At 40.8% G+C, this 14,800-nt stretch overlaps 1 protein-coding gene across 2 annotated transcripts; it reads right to left on the bottom strand.

Moving 5' to 3' along the window:
- Positions 1-6,202: 6,202 nt before the first annotated feature.
- Positions 6,203-10,194, bottom strand: LOC148129350 (olfactory receptor 5V1-like). Of its 2 annotated transcripts, XM_087947026.1 has the most exons (2): positions 10,178-10,194; positions 6,203-7,127 (listed from the first exon to the last, which is right to left on the bottom strand). In XM_087947026.1, the coding sequence occupies exons 1-2, from the start codon at positions 10,192-10,194 to the stop codon at positions 6,203-6,205; spliced, it is 942 nt and encodes a 313-aa protein (XP_087803152.1). The 2 variants fall into 2 exon arrangements, with proteins under 2 accessions (XP_087803152.1, XP_087803153.1); XM_087947027.1 differs by lacking the exon at positions 10,178-10,194 and having other exon boundaries at positions 6,203-7,135.
- Between the last annotated feature and the right edge of the window lie 4,606 nt (positions 10,195-14,800).

The raw sequence follows: 14,800 nt of genomic DNA on the forward strand, positions 1-14,800 counted from the left end.
GGCGTGCATAAAGCGCTTACCATCGTGCCTACCGTCCCTGTCCTATTGTTTCTCTTATTCTTTTATTTTTCTTATATGTACCCATTTCATGTATTCACAACTATGTATACACTTATACTTATTATCTTGTAAACAATTGGCAAACCAAACAAATAAATAAATAAATAAATAAATAAATAAATAAATAAATAAATAAATAAATAAATAAAAATAAATTTCACTAAGTTACACTAACCATTCTATCCCTCATTCTAATCATGTTGTTTCCAATTTTCTAAAGTTATTTCTATTACAAATATAACAATACAATCCCATGTGCCTTTACAGAATCCCCCTTTCAATTAGATTTTTACCCATTATCTCTAAATAGGTCCTGTGTGTGCCTTTACAGAATCTCCCTTTCAATTAGATTTTCACCCATTATCTCTAAATAGGTCCTGTTTCTTTATATTTTGCTCCAGTCCTTTGTAACTTCCTTTCCTTTCCTTCTTCCCTCTCTTCTTCTCTCTGCCCTTTTTACCCCCTTGTCTCTCTACCTCTATTTCTCTCTTCTGTATTCCCTTTTCTGTTGCTTTCCAGTATTATACTTATTTTTCGAATTATTTTTCTTTTCTTTGGTTGTTTTTTTAAGTCTTAAATTCTCCATTCTCTTTCCCCCTTTCCTTTTTCTTCCCCACATAGAGTTACTTGTTCATTAAAGATGGCTTCTTCTTTGTCTCAGTCTTCTAGTTTTGCAGTCTTTTCTTGTTGTTTCTCATAGTTCCAAATCTCCATTTCTAGAAATTGAAAAACGAAGCCAAAAGAACCCTTCCCTTCTTGTGCAAAATGGACAAATCCAAGTTCTAGTCCCCCCTCAACAATGGAAGCTTCCTGTAACTGGGCTAATCCATTTCTCTTAAGACTCTCAGGGGCAAGATGGTTGAGTGGTGAAGGGGTTGGGTTAAAAAAATGTGGATAAATCCAAGTTCTAGTCCCCCCCCCCCCAACAATGGAAGCTTATTTCTCAGTGCAAAGAACAAGATGATTCAGCAGAGAAGGTACTGCACTAAAGATCCAAGTTCTAGTCCCCCTTCAACAATGGAAGCTTCCTATGATTGGGCCAGTTCATTTCACTCACACTAAGAAGAAAGATAGTTCAGTGGTAAAATGTCCTGCAGTAGAAGTGGGGATGTCCATGTTCTACTCCCCACTCAACAATGGAAACTTCTGTGTCTAGGCTGGTCCACTTCTCTCATGCTGAGGTGAAGGTGTTGGACAAAAAGATGGACATATCCAAGTTCTAGTCCCCCCTCAACAATGGAAGCTTATGACTGGGCCAGTCCATTTCTCTCAGATGGGCAAGATGGTTCAGTGGTGAAGGTGTTGGACAAATAAATGGACAAATTCAAGTTCTAGTCCCCCCTCAACAATGGAAGCTTCCTGTAACTGGGCTAGTCCATTTCTCTTAAGACTCTCATGGGCAAGATGGTTTAATGGTGAAGGGGTTAGGTTAAAAAAATGTGGATAAATCCAAGTTCTAGTCTCCCCCTCAACAATGGAAGCTTATGACTGGGCCAGTCCATTTCTCTCAGACAAAGAGGCAAGATGGTTCAGAGGTGAAGGTGCTGCACCAGAAGCTAAGACATCCAAGTTCTAGTTCCCCCTCTTCAATGAAAACTTCTTGTAATTGGGCCAGTCCATTTCTCTCAGACTCTCAGGTGCAAGATGGTTCAGTGGGGAAGGGGTTGGATTTTTTTTTATAAAAAAAAAAAATCCAAGTTCTAGAGCAGGGGTGGGCAAACTTTTTGGCTCGGGGGGCCGCATTCACTTTAAAATTTGACAGACAGGCCGGGTCAGCACAAGATTTTTGGGAATCGCCCCCCTTCCCCCTTCTTCTCCTCCTTCCCCTCCCTCGGAGGCCCCTGAGTCAGGAGTTGCTACTGCCGGCACGGCTCACGCGGCTCCAGTCCCACGTTGCCTCGGGAAGGGAAAGGCAAAAAGGAAGAGCCGCGGCGGTGCTTTGCAACGGCAGCAGCGGCACCGGAGGTTCAGGCTCAGAGGCTCCTGGTTTTGCCTTTCCCTTCCCAAGGCAACGGGACTGGAGCCGCGCGAGCTGCGCCGGTGGTAGCAACTCCTGACAGCCCCAGCTGGACACCTGAGCAGAGCCCAGGCAGAACTGCCTGTTGCTGCTGCGGGCGTCTGGCTGCCCAAGTAAGAACCGCACCAGCTCAGGGCAACTGTGAGGAGCAAGAGGGAGAGGCAGAGAAGGAGGCAGAGAAGGAGGAGAGCACCTGGCCAGTTGGGAGAGGCTTCTTGTGCTGCCAGTTGGGGAGGCTTCTTCTCCGGCTCCACTCTGCTTCTCCAACATCCGGCGCTGCCCTGTTCTGTGCGCCGGCTGCTCGGACTTGCTGGGCCTGACACAGAACAGGCGGCGCCGGATGTTGGAGAAGCAGGCGGGCCGGAGATCATTAACCGCCTCTTTCACAGCACAAGAAGAACAGGGTGGTGCCGGACCATTGGAGAAGCGGAGCAAAGCCGGAGATTAGTAGCTGCCTCTTTCGGCTCAGAAAGCTTCCCCAACCAGCCGGCTGGTCTCTTCCTCCTCGGCCATACAGAACAAACAGGCAGAGAAGGAGGAGAGCAGCTGGCCAGTTGGGAGGCTTCTTGTGCTGCGAAATAGGCGGCTAATGATCTCGGCTCCACTCTGCTTCTCCAACATCCGGCGCTGCCCTGTTCTGTGCGCCGGCTGCTCGGACTTGCTGGGCCTGACACAGAACAGGGCGGGCCGGATGTTGGAGAAGCAGAGCGGAGCCAGAGATCATTAGCCGCCTCTTTCACAGCACAAGAAGAACAGGGTGGTGCCGGACCATTGGAGAAGCGGAGCAAAGCCGGAGATTAGTAGCTGCCTCTTTCGCGCAGAAAGCTTCCCCAACCAGCCGGCTGGTCTCCTCCTTCTCTGCCTGTTTGTTCTGTATGGGCGAGGAGGAGGAGACCAGCTGAGAAGCACGCTGCCAGGCGGGGCCACGCGGCGCAGGGCAACACGCCACCGCCCAGCCCTGGCGAGGGAAAGCAGTGGGCGTTCCCCAGGCGGTGGCCTTGGCCCGCTACCAGGAAGCGGCTGCCCAGCTCCGTGTGTGTGTGCAATTTTTGGCTGTGTGGCGGGTCTCTTGGCGACCCCAATTTTTTTTCAGAGAGGAATATTTTTTTTTCAGAGGCGGGCCGTATTAAAATGACCAACGGACCGGATGTGTCCGCGGGCCGTGGTTTGCCCACCCTGTTCTAGAGTCTCCCCCAACAATGGAAGCTTCTTGGGACTAGGCAAGTCCATTTTTCTCAGGGCAAAGAGCAAGATGATTCAGCAGAAAAGGGGCTGCACTTAGAGACCCAAGTTCTAGTCCCCTTTCAACAATGGAAACTTCCTGTGATTGGGCCAGTTCATTTCTCTCACACTAAGAAGTACTACATTAAGTTGACAGATCCAAGTTTCAGGGTTCCCCTCCTTCAACAATGGAAGCTTCCTGTGATTGGGCCAGTCCATTTCTCTCAATCCAAGGGGCAAGATGGTTCAGTGATAAAAGTGCTGAACTAGAACTGGGAAGATCCATGTCCTAGTCCCTCCCTCAACAATGGAAGCTTCCTGTGACTGGGCCGGTCCATTTCTCTCAGTCCAAGGGGATGGTTCAATGGTAAAGGTGCTGCCCTAGAAGTTGAGAGATCCATGTTCTAGTTCTCCCCCATCCCCCAACAATGGAAGATCTTTGGTTACTGGGCCAGTCCAAATCTCTCCGCCTGGTGGTGGGGAGGTGATTCAGTGGTGAAACTGTTGAATCAGGAACAGGGAATCCACCCCCAACCACAGAAGCTCTCAGGGGTCTTTGAGCTAATCCTTTCTCTCAATTTTTTTTTCCAGAGTTGCTGCTGTGGGAGAAGAATGAAACCACTAAGTATCCCGACTTTAGCTCCTTTATGTAGGATGGACTAGCACAGATCCAGCAACTAAGTGATGCTTTATTCATTCCTGCTCAGCTGATAATAAACTTGATTTATTCCTGTATTTGCTTTTTTTATTTTTACATTCAGCTCCTCGAATCTTAATTTGGGATAGATGCCTCAGCATTACTTTGGAATCAATTCTGGATATAGCAATTGCTCTCGGTCTTCTGGATACAAGAACTGTTCCCAGAGACTTTAATTTAAATTTAGATTTTATTTTATTTTCAACTTTGAATTACACAACTGCAAACAAGCAAGAGACCTTTGAAGAATACATTGAGAAATGCTGTACTCACAAAAACTCCAAAGTATATTTGCATTATTTTCAAAGTGTGCACAGCCCTGATTTTAAGATATATTAACAGGAATGCTTCAAAAAGAGAGAAAATTACTTTGAACAAGCTAATAATCCAGGGAGATGGTTAGCATATAAATTGAAAAAGGGAAAAGATAAGTTAATACATAGTTTGTTAGATGAAAAGGGAACCCTACACTACCAAAATGAAAGCAAACAGAAAATAAGTCAGAACTATTATGAAGAATTATATAATCAAGAGAAAGTATCAGAAGACAAAACAATATTTGGAGAAAGTTGAACTACCCAAGGTACCTGAAATAGTGATGGGTATATTAAATAAAAAGATAACAATGATGGAATTAACAGAGGCGATCAAGAGACAAAATAATAAAACACCAGAACCAGATGGACTGCCAGCAGAACTTTATACATGCCTACAAGACACTTCAAGTATATCAAAGTTGGAAGTTTACAATGAAGTATTTCTTAGAGGCTAAAATACCAAATACATGGAAGGAAGCAAATATAACTTTAATACCGAAAGAAGAATCAGATGGTACACAGATTAAAAACTACAGACCAATATTGCTATTAAATGCAGACTATAAGATACATGCTTCAATTGCAGAAAGATTCCTGAATGATTTTATACACCCAGATCAATGGATTTTTACCAAAAAGGCAAATTAAAAATAATATTAGAATTATCTTGAACACGTTGGAGTATTAAAGTATTATGGAGCATTATGTATTATGAGTATTATGAAGTATTTGATAACGTAAATTGGCAATTCATGTTACTACAACTAAAGTAGATGGATTTTGAGGAGAAATTTACCAACATGCTAATGGCAATATACTCTAAACAAACTGCAAATGTTATGGTTAATGGGGACATGACAGAGAACGGCAATTTTACCTGCCAGAGTGATTTCCCCTTTAGCACCATTTTTTTTGTCCGCACATGCGCAGACGGTCGTGCTTCCGGTCACAACTAAATCGGGTTGCGACCATGATCCTGGAACAGATTATTGTTGCAACCGGAGGTTCCACTGTACTTCTAACTGTAGTTATAATATGTTTTGTATAATTTTTGCACAGCCTTCCAACAATAATAGTTGAGCATGATCCTTTCTCTCTCTCTTCACTCCCACCTCTGAGCTCAGCTTCTGGTGACTAGATGAACTATTTTTGTTTTTCTATTGTTCCTATTGTTTTCTAGGCCAACATCCAGAAGTGTTTGGTCACTTTTTGGGACCTTTTTTTTTCACTTTCCCAATGATTTCCTAGTGGTCTCTTATCTGAGTACTAACCACATCTGGCCTCAAAACATTTATAAAACCAGATCCAGGTGCCTAGATGCTGCCTTTTTCTGTGCCAAATCACTTTTAGCCAGTAAATACACTCCTCAACCAAACATTCTCAATATTTGCTGATTTTGAGGAAGATCCCTTCATCATCTTTTAATGACCCCATAATTCCTTGCAGGGTGGAGTCTGGAATGGAGCTAGCAGTATTTAATGGCCGGATGCCCTTCCTGTTGCCAATGCAGAGTTTTTTTTCAACAGAAATATTCTTAGGGTGCCCAGAGAGAGAAATATCTGCCTCTACCTAGGATCAAACTCACAGCCTCCTGATTGTGAGGCGATTGCTCCATCTCTAGGCCACCGCACCACTCCTTGAGGAAGATGCCTTGTTTTATTCTAATTTCTTCATTTAACATTCAAATGTTTTTAATATTTATGGGAGGATACCTTAAAGAAGAAGAACAAAATGGCAAATATATTAATTTGATGCTTCTTTTTCTTGAATCAGGATTAGGGTTACATTAGTGTCCATGTAATAGTGATTCCAAGTATGACTAAATTACACATCACTGAACATAAAGCAAATTTTGCTGGATTCATCCTTTCCATCACCTCAGCGCTACAGCTATTTAGGATTTATCAGCTTTTTCAAGGCTCCTTTCACTTCCTTGTTTCTAAGGGAATAGATTAAGGGGTTCAGCATAGGGGTTATCACCCCATAAAGCATGCTCACCAACCTGTCCTGGTCTGGATGGTGGTTTGAGGAAGGCCTGACATAAGTGAAGATTGTAGTCCCATAGAAAAGACAGACCACTATTAGATGGGAGGCACAAGTGGAGAACGCCTTGCGCTTCCCTTCCACAGAACGGATCTTCAGAATGGAGGAGATGATATAAACATAAGAGATCAGAGTGACCAGAAAGGCACCCACTCCGAAAATTCCCCCAAAGATAAGGACAACCATCTCAGCCGCATAAGTGGAAGCACATGATAAAGCCATCATGGGTGGGATGTCACAATAATATTGGTTGACTTTATTTAGTTGGCAGTAAGGAAGCGTGAAGGTCATTACAGTGTGCAACAATGAGTTGAGGAAGCCGGTGACCCACGTCCCGACAGTCATCTGAAGGCAAAGCTTCTTGTTCATGATGACCATGTATCGCAAAGGGTTGCATATGGCCACATAGCGGTCATAGGCCATGACGGCCAACAAGAAGACCTCAGTCCCTGCCAAGGCCACCAAGAAGTAGAGTTGTAACACACAGCCAGCAAAGGAGATGGAACTGTTTTCTGTCAAGAGGTTCTCTAGCATCTTGGGCACTGTAGCTGTGGGACAGAAGATGTCCAGCAAGGAAAGATTACTGAGGAAGAAATACATGGGGTTGTGCAACTGAGAATTAGTTCCTATGGCAAGAAGGATGGTGCCGTTACCCAGTAGTGTGACTAGATAGATAAGCAGAAAGGCCACAAACAAGGAGAGGCGGAAGGCTGGCAGGTCAGAAAGTCCAATTAGGATGAATTCCGTCACTGCGGTGACATTCTCCATTTTCCTGCCCATCTCAAAGCTCTCCTGAAAGAGGTTGAAGATAGATCTTCCATCTTAAAGCATTGAGAACACATAGAGAATTTTGCTATAATCCATGACACCATGATTAAAAAAGAAACCAGGTTATCCAGCAACTCCTAAAGAGGTTATCTACTTCCAATTGCCATCCAGTAGGATCAAGCAGTATGATACAGTAAACATGATATACTATAACCTCATTATACAGGCATACCTGTCCAATGTTGGGTTTCCAGAAGTGTTCAAATAGCTAGATCTTCAATTTTACCTTCTAAATTACTTTCTGTAATCTTCCTTGAAATACCTGCTATCAGAACTGGTGGCTTTTTCGCATTCCATGTCTAAAATGTGATTTGGCCCTCAGGAATCTCTCTCTCTATCTCTCTTATTCTTGGGGATGTCTGAGAATTTAGGTGGCTTGTTGTCCCAAAGGTGCTTTTTCAAGAGGCAACTGAACTTTCTGGTTTTTCTTTGAAGATGTTTCACTTCTCATCCAAGGAGTTTCCTCAGCTCTGGATGGATGGTGGGGAATGAAAGGTTTTATACTCCTTGCAGACAGTTGGTCATTTGCATTCATTTTAGCAAGTTATTAAGGCCACTTGGACATTTATCTGGGTCCAACACAGTCCTTTCAACAGTTCCAAGAAGGCTCCACACCCATTAGCACCACGCAGGTGACCTTGAGGACATAAATAAATCTCCAGGTGGCCTTAACAACTCGCTAAAAAGAATGCAACTGACCAACTGTCTGTAAGGAGTATAAATCCTTCCATTCCCTACCAGCCAGCCAGAGCTGAAGAAGCTCCTTGGATGAGAAGTGAAACACCTTCAAAAAAGAACCAGAAAGTCCAGTTGCCTCTTGAAAAAGCACCTTTGGGACAACCATGACCAGGATGACTGAGAATCTCCATAGGTGGCTTATTATATTTTAAAATTACTTTGTCAAGCTAATAGTTTCTAGAGGAGATATTCTACTATCCTTTTTCTGGAAGGGGGAGGGAGAGAGAGAGAGAGAGACTTGTGATATTTTAAGACAAATAGAATTATTGTGACCTTTGCTTTTGTGGGTTACAGCCCCACCCATTAAAGCTAATGGAATAATGAATCAGCGTATCTCTCTCCTTCCTAGACATACACAAATATGCACACACACAGAGACATGCACACAAACACCATCCCCACCCTTGTCTAATCCACTGTGACATTATCCAAATAAAATATATTCCCTTTCCGTTAAGGAGTTGCATGCAACAGAAAAATGTTTTAACATCAGACGCCAAAACCTACAATGTGAAGCCTCCAAAAACATTATGGGGAGAGATCTAAGTAAAGATCTATCTATATATCTAAGCAAAGCTATCTTTTATTCTGTTGTTTTGGTCTTTGATGATAAGGATGTTCTAGATTTTAAAATGTTAATAAATCACTCCTCCCTGACAGTTCTCCCCAGCTTATGTTGTCACCAGATGTTAAATTCCATTCCCATTTCTGTATCTCTAGTTTCTATAACCACCAGCCTTTGTGCATCTCAGCCAGAGATTAATACAGGTTGAAAGAAAATGAATTGGAAGTTTTATACTATGGAAGAACTTCTCTAACAATTATAGCCAACAGCAGGAACTTCCCTGTGGTAAAAACTGTTCTCTCTTTTTTTTTTTTTTTTTGAAAATTTTATTTGGGTTTTCACAAAAAAAAACATAATACAAATAAAACATCTTTTGTTTTTGAAAATAGTATGGTCGCAGGTTACACTTCTTCATACAGACACAAATTCAATTTCACGCTCATTCTTGTGTTCTATTCCATGTCTTATTACTGTTTTACATTTTCTACATAGTTTTTCCCCTCTTTTAATTTTCTCAACTTTATTTTGATTATCTCATCTCAATTCAAATCATTATATTTATACTTTTGTCTGTCCTGTTTCAATTTCATATTATTTTTTCTCATTAAACAAATTTTCTCATGTAGTTACTAATTGGAGTATGATGCCTTTATATCTTTTAATTTTATGCATTCAACTCTTATTTAAGCTTCAATGTATACCTTTAAGATTATTCAATATAATACATAACTTCCAATCGAATATCTTTAACATTTCTTTTCAATTAAATATCATACTTCCTTGGGAACACTTATACACTTTCCATAAAAACTGTTCTTCTCACATTCATTCCTCCTGAATTGTCTGGCTGAATTGACTGCCAATCAATTTAATTTCAAGATTCTAATTAACATGGAAATATTTTTGTTAAGTTCAGCAACTCCTTTTATATTTCTATACCGAATTATCTTTTCTTGGCAATCACTGTTACACAGCTTCTCAAAATGTTATTATGTACAGAGGGCTGTGCAACCTTTTGAGGAGCAGATTTTTATGGATCATTGACTTCCAAAGCTACCTCTGAAAGGTGCTTTGATCAATCCACTATCTGATTCAGACCAGAGTTGACAATTGTCCTGCTGCAGTTGTACAGAAAACAAAGAATTTTGAGCCCCATCAATCATAAAGGAATTAATGGCAAATCACTGAACACCAGGTTCAAAAATCTCTGAAGCTATGTTCATTCATTTTTACCTTGTTGTTATATATAACAGCTCTACAAATATTGTTGAAAACTGGGGATTAATATTTCAAAGCTGAAATAAGTTTTGACAAAAACATCCTGCAGAGATAGAAGGTCAAATATTTATATCTTTTTTCATCTTTCTGTAGGTTGGTGGAGATGGGAACATCTCCGCCATTCACATTAATTATGAGTTTTGCTTTTTCTGGCAGTGCCAAAATTTGTAAACCTAACCACTCCAACACGTTTGCCTTCCATAATTCCTTAAAGCTAATCTACAATACTTACTTGCAACTGACTCATATTCCTTTGCCTGAATGGAGGTGAGGGTGGGGGCGTATTTTGCAACCTTTTAAAGTCACAGAATCAGGAACACAAGGGAATTACCCCCTTCTGAGCAATTCCAGGAAATCATTATATATTTTTTCCTTCCAAAAATTCTCCAAGCAAAAAAAAAAAGTAGGCAAGCTTCCAGTTTGGATTCATGAGTAGGAAAAAGACCAAGCTGTACAGGTAATCCTTGACATAAAACAGTTCATTTAGTGACTTTTTAAAATTACAACGGCATTGAAAAAAAATGACTTATAATCATTTTTCACGCTTACAACTGTTGCAGCTTCCCCGTGATCACATGATCAAAATTTGGATGCTTAACAATTGGTTCATATTTGTGATGGTTGCCCAGGGCTGGGATTCAAATTTTGTAACAACCAGTTCTGTGCACATGGCTGGGTGGGCATGGCTAGGTGGGCATGGCTTTTTTTTTGGCAGCACCCCCCCCCTCCATTTTTTGGGCCTTCCTGAGCCTCGGGGAAACCTCCTGGGTAAAGCAGTAAGTAAGCGAGGGAAATCCTGGCACCGCTGATCATAGAAACAGCTGATCATCAGGAAGGGGAGGGGAAAGAAATACTTTAAGGAGTGACTGGGCAGGGAAGAAAGCAGTCAGTGAGGTCAGGCATGCACGATAAGGACTGACTGGGAGGAGAGGGGTGGGCGGAGAGGGGCGGGGCCAGCCAGGAGCATGATTTGCTGGTTCTCTGAACTGCGCAGAACCATAACAACAGGTTCTATAGAACTGGTCCAAACAGGTAGAATCCCACCCCTGTGCTTGCCATGTCCTGGGGTTATGTGATCAACTTCTGTGAACATCTGACAAGCAAAGTCAATAGGAAGCCAGATTCACTTAGAACTGATTACTAACTTATTAATTGCAGTGACTCACTTAACAAATAGAATAGAATAGAATTGCTTATTGGCCAAGTGTGATTGGACACACAAGGAATTTGTTTTGGTGCAAATGCTCTCAGTGTACATAAAAAGAAAAAAAATACATTTGTCAAGAATTATAGGTATAACATTTAATAGTAGTCAAAGGGTACAAATAAGCAATCAAATCATACTAGGAAACATAATAATAAGTGATCAAATCAAAGTATACTCATAAACAGTCAATTTAAAAAATCATAAGGATACAAGCAACTGAGTTACATTCATGCAGTCGTAAGTGGGAGGAGATGGGTGAAAGGAAGGATGAGAAGATGAATAGTAATAGTAATAGTAATACAGACTTAATAGATTGTTTGACAATGTTAAGGGAATTGTTTGTTTAGCAGAGTGATGGCATTTGGGGAAAAACTATTCTTGTGTCTGGTTGTTCTGGTATGCAGTGCTCACACATCAACAGTTTCCCCAAATCACTTAAAATGCCAAAAACAATGAGACTCGAGACGAGGCATGCAAAAAGAAACAGATTTTATTTATGGCCAAAAATAAAGATCTGGGTGTACTATAACCAGGACATACAGATGCAATGCATGTTAGGTATAGTCACATTGAGGGGAAGATCTGGCTTGCTTTTATATTTTAAATATGGAGAGGTTGTAAAATGGGGCAAAACTCACTTATCAAATGTCTCATTTAGCAACAAAAAAAATAAGTTCAACTGAAAATGCCAGATCAAATACGCACTAAAGGTCAATGAGAAGCATGAACTCAGTTTACAGCTTGCTCTTCTTCACTTTGCTTCATTTTGGCAATTTGGTTTTCTTTGCCCTTCCTCCAGACATGGCTGAGTCTAGATTTGGAGTTAACAGGGATGCTAAGGAAGAGTTATTAGATCTAGAATGCAAAATTCCAAAAGGCCTCTCAATGGCAACCCTGCTGTTATCTTGAAGTCATCTGGATGATTGCAGATCAACTATGGTAGTGTGATGGAATGTTGTCTAGATTTCCAAGAGGAAGGGTATGCATTCCAGAAAAGCAAGGGACAACACAGTTTAGATAGTGTAGGAGAAAGAGAGTTAAGACAACTCCTCAATAGTTCCCAGGGTGTAACTTTAATGTTGCAGGTAGTCTGCTTTAATTTGTCAAGATTTCTGCCTATAGGCAAGGAAGAATAAAGGAAGAAATCTGTTTAGAATGTGTCTTTCTTAGTTTCTGGAGCCTGACATAAATCTTGACCATTTTGTAACAGGATGTAGTAGATGACTAGGTTGAGCTGGAGGGTGGGGTCAAATGCATCATTAGTTTCTCTAAACAGTTGAACTGTGTGCACATGTACAGGTGTGCCAAGCCGCCACTCATGCAAGTTGAGTTGCACACAGTATATATGCCGGCCCAGTGCTTGCGCAACCCAGTTGCAAATAAAACAACAAACAAGTGGCCTGAGGTTGGGGACCCTTGCTCTATGTCATTAAGAGACCTAAATCTAGCCACTTTGAAGTCCATTGACTCTTATTTGCTACCAATTTGCCTTGTGTTCAGATTCTTGTATATAGGTAGCACGAAATAAACCCACAGTACTTTTGAGCATTATCCTGGCTCCTGATGTCTTGCACCTGCCATAGCATCCACCAGTTTTTACATGTTCCTATTAGCCCAAAAAATTGGGAACAGCTGTATTAAGACATGATGTAGGTTACTTGGTTTTGGATTGGTTTAGCACAGTCTTTGTCAACCTTGGTAAGGCTGGCTGGGGAATTCTGAGAATTAAAGTCCACTTATCATCAAGTTGTCAAAGTTGAGAAGCAGTGGCTTAGTGTATGACTCCATCTCTAATAATAATTTGCAGACCTGGTTTACTACTTAATGTAAATAATTATGTTGCATTAATCAAGCACAATTTAACAAATCAGGGTTTAGTGCAATGTGTCCTCTCAACCAATGCGTTGACATATAAAACTTTTACAGCTGATGAAATCCAACTGCTCAAGAAGGAGAACAAAAGAAAAGTAAGTGATGCAAGTTTTGTTTAACTTGGTAAACAAATCCCAGCAGGCCTAATTAAGACTAATGAATTTAATGGCAAGAAATTCATTTCCTCTGACAATGGAGCATTTCCTCTAAGAGCCTCAGAAGTACAGCTAAGTGAATAATTGTATCTCCTAAGCCAAATGGCTCAAGGTTCATAGATCTTCTCCAGGGTTCAATTAGAGAAAAGTGAGTTTTCCTTACACTTTATAATTCCATCCCTATTGTATTATTACCCCCATTGTGAGGATGGAACTATTCCTTGAATGCAACTTGGTCTAAATTATGGGGATGGGCACCTAAGATCCTTGGTTGCATCCCTTGGAGATCACACTTGGCAGGAAAACACTAAGAAATTGTTGCAATTTTCTACCAATTTTCAGAAGAAAGCTGTATTAAAGCTGTATTAAAATCCAATGCAGAATTGCATTATGGGGAGGGAAGTGACATATGCATTTTAATATTATTGATGTGATGACTCCATGTCATCATCATGGCTTACATCAGATACATAGAGATGCACCCTTTTAATAGTTAATTCTCATTGGGAAAATCACAATTAATCACTTGAAACAAGATTTATTCATTCATTCATTCATTCATGCCCTCAAACTTTGATTGGAGAATACAAAGCCCACTCAAAGGCTGACCCTAAATTGTAATATTTTTATGTGACAAAAAAGAGAATGTCAGCTTTGGCAGCCATATTTTATTTAGAAGCTTCGAAGTCACCACATTTTTGGTGCCTGGGAATTTGGGAGGGGGGATTGCATAGGGTTGTGGTAGATTAGACTCAACAACATTCTTCTCATAAAATCAAGGACAAGTTACCCTGCACCTGGGAAGAAATGTCTGGAGGAATGCCTCCAGTTGAGAGGGTGGTTGATTCAGCCATGTGATGTACTGGTGGGTGCAGGGGATGGGTTTGTGAATTTCAGTTGGGAAGGAAAAACCAGGAACTCTCAATTTGGGTTTTCCCAGATGTGCCAGTATGACTTCTTCAATAAATTCTTACTTGTGAATGAACTTTGTTTCTGAGTGCTGAATGAAATGAGAAATTTCATTTGAACGCTGACAGAGACATTATTTAACACATAGGATGTGTTTTTCATTAACTGTGTGCTGATTACCGAAATGTGGTGTATTTATATCAGGAACATCTACACTTTTAGACTAGTTCTCCAGCTGGTCCTTTGTAGTTTGGATTACACTGGATTGTTACCCAGATCTTTTATCTCCATGAAAAACAACAGGGAGTAAGCCATAAGTCTTGAGTAGCTGATCTCATTAAAGAAAAAAATATAATATATAATATTATATTGTATATAAAATATATAATAGAAGACTTATAATGATTTTTTTGGGGAAATGGGAAGTGATGGGTATGAGAAACTATCTGTAAAATGAAATGGATTGTAGAAGAATTTCCCCAGATGTAGCTTTTAAACCAGAGACCAGGACAAAATGACACTGAAACACAAATTGGTTTATTGGGGTCAAAGACTAAGAGAGCATGGGATACAATCCCTCTTTCTGGACTTTTGGAAAAGGGAGTAATGTATACAACAGGAACATATTTGCTGGGATTCTGCACATCATGAATCTAGTGAGGTCGACAAGACAATTATGAAAGCATGGGCTGGATTACAAAAACAAGGTGGAGGGGGATTGTTGAAAGAACATAAAGGCAGTATTCCATCAATTGCGCTTATTTTTTCAGAAGGTCCTCGATTTTCAACCAGTAATTTAATGACTGGTTGAAGTTATAATCAACCTGAAAAAAGTTTTTTTATGACCCAGATCCAAAGTTCCACCTGTCAGACATACCCTTCCATGGTCAGGT

The sequence above is a fragment of the Notechis scutatus genome, chromosome Z (genome assembly GCF_049901735.1).
Source record: "Notechis scutatus isolate UNSWTSFEM ecotype Mainland chromosome Z, rNotScu1.2, whole genome shotgun sequence".
Taxonomy (NCBI): Eukaryota; Metazoa; Chordata; class Lepidosauria; order Squamata; family Elapidae; genus Notechis; species Notechis scutatus.